We start from the raw sequence: 6,000 nt of genomic DNA, 5'->3' as shown, positions 1-6,000 counted from the left end.
GCTCTCTGTCAGGTGGGAAGCCCCAAGGGTGGAAGGAGTGGGGAGTGAGGGCAGCTGCCTGCCAAAAACAACCTGGATGCCACACTAATAGTGAATACTGATGTAGTCACAGAAGGTACAAATACAGTTTGACAAGGCAGAGGGAGGTGCTAGGGCTGCTGTGTGATGCAGCTGGCTCAGACAAATGCAAAATGGGGTTCCATCCTTGATATGATTTCATGCTTGGGTGATATGGCAAGTGGAAAAATGGAGGAACTAGTGGTGAGCCATATCCAAAGGTCTAGCAGTGATAACAGATCATGGATGTGCATCCTCTGTCTGGAGAGGATGAGGAAGAGCAAACCATTCAGGTAATGTTAGATATTTTACTTAGTATTTTCAATATTGGATGGCATTTTTTACAGTCAAGAGCAAGGCAGAAATGTATTAGAAAAAAAATAGGAATATAATAAAAATAATAGAATTTTTATTTAATAGCAGAAAAAAAAAAAAAGAAAAACAATAAAAAATAATTTCAAAGCCAGAAGCAGGCAAAGGTGAACACGAATACCTTCCTTTTAGAAGATGGATGGAGCCAGAATACACGTCCTGGAACAACATCTATTCAGAACAGTATTTTTTACATTTGTATTTAATATGAGAAAGGAAGGCAGAGAAAAGGAATCCTTCCAGTTACCCTACTACTTCCACTAAGAGAGAGCAAACAATTCATCCAGCAGTACTAAATGCTTCAAACCTTCCCCAAGTTTTTTACTGCCTCCAAGTCCCCATTAAAGCTGCAGCATGAGTTGCACATATGCCACATGTCTATTCCTTCAAATTAATCGGGAAGGGGGGGTGCAGAAAAGTGGTTAGCTGATAACCTGGTAGGTCATTTTTATCTCAGAAACAGTAATCAATTCTTTCTTTCAGCCAGATTCTTAAGCATCTTGTTTGGGCTGAAGGAGCATGAACAGCTGGGGATGGACAGTTGGCAGCTCCTAAAGGGAATCAGCTGGCAGTGGGTAGACACTTCTCCCTGAGCACCACAACTATTTTAGAGGGTCCCCATTGCCTCTCACCTCCAGGTGGGATGGATGCTGAACCAGCTGCTGGTGTGCCTGTGCAGCACAGGAGAAAAAATCTCTATGAAAATAATAATGGGTTTCTTGCATCAGTTGTTGGCTGTGCTTACGGAGCAAAAGAAACAAGCCCTGCCTGCCCTTATTGATTCTTGTCTCCATGTTGCACAACACAATTATGCCAGTTTAAGGGACAGCGGTTCCTCTGCACCCAATGAAAAAAAATCAGAGGCATAATTTACTCTTTTAGGCCTCATGTTCTGAAATACTGAATTTTTAGAGAAGGAAGCTACTGGAAGACTGGTAGAATAAAGATCTGTCCCTTATACATTTGAAAGACAAATTGCCTTAAAAAAAATAAACACACTGGCTTATATGTTGCTCTACAAAGGCTACCGGATAGTATATTTTTATGCTTTTCTTCTCAGTTGACTACATCATAGCGTTTTAATTTTTGAATCTATTATGTACATTGCACACTGTTTTACCCTATCAAGTGCAAACTGATTGGTCTAAAATTACATAACCTGCTGGAGATTTTCAATTTAATTTTTATAACCTACTTGAGAATGTCTTTAACATGAAGGAGCCCTGTGTCTTGCTTACTCTCAGATGCAATATTCTTTCCAATGAAAGAGTGTTTCTACACTGGAGTTTGATTTCTAAAGACTCCACCATCTCTTTTTCATGCAGTGACACCAACAATCCTGATCAGAGAGGTGTTTTTTTTTCCTGCTCTTTCATTGAAGAAATCACTAATGCAGCTGACACTTGAAAATCAGTTTTCTTTGACTTCTTACGGGAAAATGCTGCAATAAGAAAAAAAAAAAAAAAAAAAAGCCATTAATTCATTAAAGCATATCACAAGTTTAATAATAAGAAGTTAGATAAACAAGGCAAATAACACTTAAAACATCAAGAAATCCATACATTTTACATTCTTGGGAGAAGGCTGATAAATTAATTTTCCCAGTTGAGACTATGCAGAAAACCTAGGATGAATTTTCAGCTTGTTTCAGGGACACCAAACTCTAAATAAATAATTAGCCAGAGTGACTTGACTTCACCGCATTTACAGAGCCATGCTGTACATGCAAGCCACTCTTAGTTCAAGTGTCCAAGGAAGACATAATATTTCTATAATCATTACTCGTTTTGTTTTCAGTTATCGGATTCCTGATAGTTTGCAGGCAACGTAGAACTATTCTCCATGTGATCAAAGAGATATGACTGCTGTTTTGGATCACCCAAAATAGTTTCTAATATTTTTCTTCTTCGATTGAGAAACTTGCTAACACGTCCATAATTTGGCCTTGCTGTAATACATATTTTTTTAGACTGGTTTCAGGATTTGCTAACACAGTTGCTTGGTAACATTTTCATTTTTTTTAAACAAGGAGAAGTCGAGTCAGATATGTAAAATACAAACATTACAAAAAGAAAGAACAATTTTGAATATTTTATGAAGCCAAATAATGAAAAGGGAAGATAATTTCCACTTGGTCCTGTAATTCCAGGAATGCCACTACTTACATATTCTGGCCCGAAATGGGGCCGTGCTTTGTTGTAGAAGACTTGGAGAGATCATTTAAGACATTCTACTCATCCTGACCAAGCCAAAGAAGAAGAACATCAATAGTGCACAAGAGGAAAGAGTTACTTGCACCCATCAGAAAAGAAGAAAAATGGGACCAAAAATACACTCCTGTACACCAGTCAAGCATCCCTACAGAAGGTTATAAGAGTTGACACAGAAGCTCCTAAGTACTGACACTAATTCCCCAGAACAAGACACTTTTGGTCATCTTCATATCCCCTGGAGATACCCTCCTAACATGCAAGAGAAACGGGATTGCTAGGGAGCCAGGTATGACTGCATCAGGCAAACAAGGACATGCTGAGCATGCTTTGCCAAGAATAGCAAAGTATGTGTTTTTAAAATTAAAAGGTATGTTCCCTGTAAGGAGAGGAAGAAATACTGCTTTCTGTACTGCATTCGTATAGCAGCCCCTTACCAACTCTGCTTGTTGCACAGAAGTGCCTCACACCGTAAATACTCATTTGAAAATAGGACCAACACCATCCAGAGCTATGTTCTTGGTATGTATTTTGGCTTGCTTTAAAGTAAAGTAAAATAAAATAGCATATATTTAGCTTTAAAATGGCACATACTTGGCACAGTTTTGATGAATAGGAGTTTACCATGTGGATATTACTTTCTACAGAAAATAGACTATTCAAAAGAAATAACAAGAGCAGGATGCTTTCTAATATGTTCCAAAAGTAGAGAAAACAAACACACACACACAGGCAAACAAACAAACAAACAAAGGACTTCGTTCTGCAAATACTTTCACATGTGAGAAAATGGCACTTAGCTGCCTTCACGCCAGTTGTTATTTCTGAAAGGAGGAGGACCAATTCCCTTCTGACAAGACTAAGATTAATGCTGTCTGAGTAACAGGTAGTCAAATGACTTTCACAGACATAAAACAAATTTATTTTTTTTCTTTTTAAACTATTTATCATTAATACAATAGAGGATTGGAATAACACACAGAGACATACATGGACACACACCCCTAATTTGTGCATTCAGCCAGTACCACACTATTGTAAAAGATTAGGTCCCACAGATTTCACTGTTGCTGACAGTGACTTTGCAGGCCAAAATAGACAGGTTTTCTGTCACATATAGACATGGTGAGGTAAGTTAGCGACTAGGTGGGAAATGAGTTGCTTAAAGAGGATTCCTTCCTGCATCACTACTGTCAACACAGCTAACACCATTTTGACCAGTATCCTGGTCATTCCTGCAGTGCCTCCACATCCAACATGATCCTTATGAACCGTGTTAAAAGGTTACTTAGCATTTATTTTAGCATTTGGACTGAGCAATGCAGTACTCAACTGGAAAATGCAATTGGAATCAGTGGAGAATAATTATGAAGGGTATAGAAAGAAACAATTGCCAAGAACATTTATATTATGATTTCAAAGTCTAACCAAGCCTCTCCTCCATCAGTAGTGAAAACAAGGAGACAGGAGGAGAATAACAACAGAAGGGAGAAGAAAGAGAAGCAGCTGGAAGAAATAAGCAGGAAGCCCCAGAATGGAAACTCTCTTGGCAAGATCTGTGGAAAATAGACCCATATCCATAGAGCTGAATTGTATAAAATAATCCATTACCAAATAAAGATTTATATAATACACATATTTAAGCTTTGCTATTACCTTTTCTGCCCAAGTAAAGAAAGAAAGAAAAAAGAAAAAAAAAAAAAAAAAGGAAAAAAAAGGACCTGTGATAGTTTGGATAATAGTCCAAATAGCAAGGGTCAACTGAAATTTATTTTGAAATTTTTCTTCCTCTGCATGTGGTGCACTTGGTCTCTTGACCTTTTGCATATAAAAGACAGTCTCACCTAAACACTCCTTATTGGACAGAGTATGTGGGGCTTCTTAAAATCTCAGCATTGAGATAACATCAGAAGTGGAAAGTGGGACTGGGTATTGGGAAGTACAGGAAACAAAGCTAGGAGTATTCCAGAAAACAAACTAACTAACTAACAAAAACATCTCAAACCAGAGTATTAAATCTGTTTCCAACATAAACCTGACCATGAAAAGTATTCTTATAATTAGTGCTGAAGACACCTCAAAACACCTATAGAGCAGAGAAGCAAAAAGCTGCCATAAGACAGCTCTCCCCAATTATCCTATGCTACCGAAAAATTAACTTGCAGTGTTCACACATGAAGCTGTACATGTATATTGTACAGCAGAGACAGCCGCTTTACAATGTCTTAAAGACATGTTGTTATGAGGTACTGGCTTCTATAGGCAAAAAATTAGGGAAGCCTAATTTAACTGAAGTGGATTTCACATGTCCATCTCTGCAGCTGTTCATTGCCTCTGATAAATGCTTCAAGCATACTTTCTCAGTGTGCTAGTACACTGTAACAAATTACCTTGGTTGTTTCCCCCGTTTTCTCATCTTGAAAATTACAGTAATACTGAACTACTTTTCAACCATTAGTTATCTACTATTATTTTAAAAATACAGAAAAACGTATATCACTTACTATTGAAAATACATCAGCAAATATACACGTTATATTGGTTAGCATTGGAAGTACAACAGCCTAACTCCTCCTGGACAAAAGTCCCTTTAACTGACAAAAGACAGAACTGCACAAGTCGGCAACAACTCAAAAGAACTACCACAGAGTAAAGATGGAGAACTGCAACTGATGTTGAAGGGAGAGCATGTTTAGGTAGTGTCACAAATACAGATACTGAGATGTTGCATAGCTGTCCACTGAAAACTGCTGAAATTGAAGGTGCAATCCAGAATGACCCAGAGCACTGAAAAGTAAACAGTCACTTTGCATCCTTTCATGAGAGGGAAGCTATAGCCTGAAATCTAGAGTGGTACCTGTCCTGCAGTCCCTGGCTAACTCTCGTTATCATGAATGAACCATACTTAAGCTACTTTTCAATTCTAAGATATTACATGTGTTACAGATTTTTAAGTCAACTTGCCAGTTTAGATGGATATTATCACATCTGTTTACTGCTGGTAGACATTAAAAAGGAGTATGAGGACACAGCATTTTATTCTTGAACCATTTACACCCCTGTAAGTACTTAAGATCATAACTATTTATTTGGATGACAAAAAGATTTTCTCATTTTTCTTTTTTTTTTTTATTTCTTTCTATTTTCACTTCAGTTTTTTGATGAACCAATAAAGCTGTAAAAACAGCCTCAGTCTTACAGAAGTTAGCAGCAATATTGTAACATAAGTTTCTGCTGGAGAAAATACATTAAAAGCAAAGATGACAGCTTGACATGCAGAGTTACAAGGCTGGCATGTAAAGAAAAAATCATGTCGTTATTGGGCATAGAATTCTCTAAGAAATAATAAATATGAAAACCT

The 6,000-nt window shown here is 37.5% G+C and overlaps 1 protein-coding gene across 9 annotated transcripts in view; it reads right to left on the bottom strand.

Annotated features, from left to right (window-relative positions):
• Positions 1–346: 346 nt before the first annotated feature.
• The window catches only part of IQCM (IQ motif containing M), a 195,323-nt gene continuing 189,669 nt past the window's right edge, over positions 347–6,000 (bottom strand). For 8 of the 9 annotated variants that reach the window (XM_038178806.2, XM_038178802.2, XM_038178809.2 and 5 more), the window contains one exon: positions 347–1,870. In XM_038178806.2, the coding sequence (XP_038034734.1) occupies positions 1,773–1,870 (98 nt within the window). In that variant the 3' untranslated portion in view covers positions 347–1,772. The remainder of the gene's footprint in view (positions 1,871–6,000) is intronic. The other variant, XM_072037402.1, reaches the window with a different exon arrangement.

The sequence above is a fragment of the Anas platyrhynchos genome, chromosome 4, assembly GCF_047663525.1.
Source record: "Anas platyrhynchos isolate ZD024472 breed Pekin duck chromosome 4, IASCAAS_PekinDuck_T2T, whole genome shotgun sequence".
In the NCBI taxonomy this organism is placed as follows: domain Eukaryota; kingdom Metazoa; phylum Chordata; class Aves; order Anseriformes; family Anatidae; genus Anas; species Anas platyrhynchos.
Note: the sequence above shows the minus strand (reverse complement) of the source record. Positions and strands in the feature narration are given on the sequence as shown.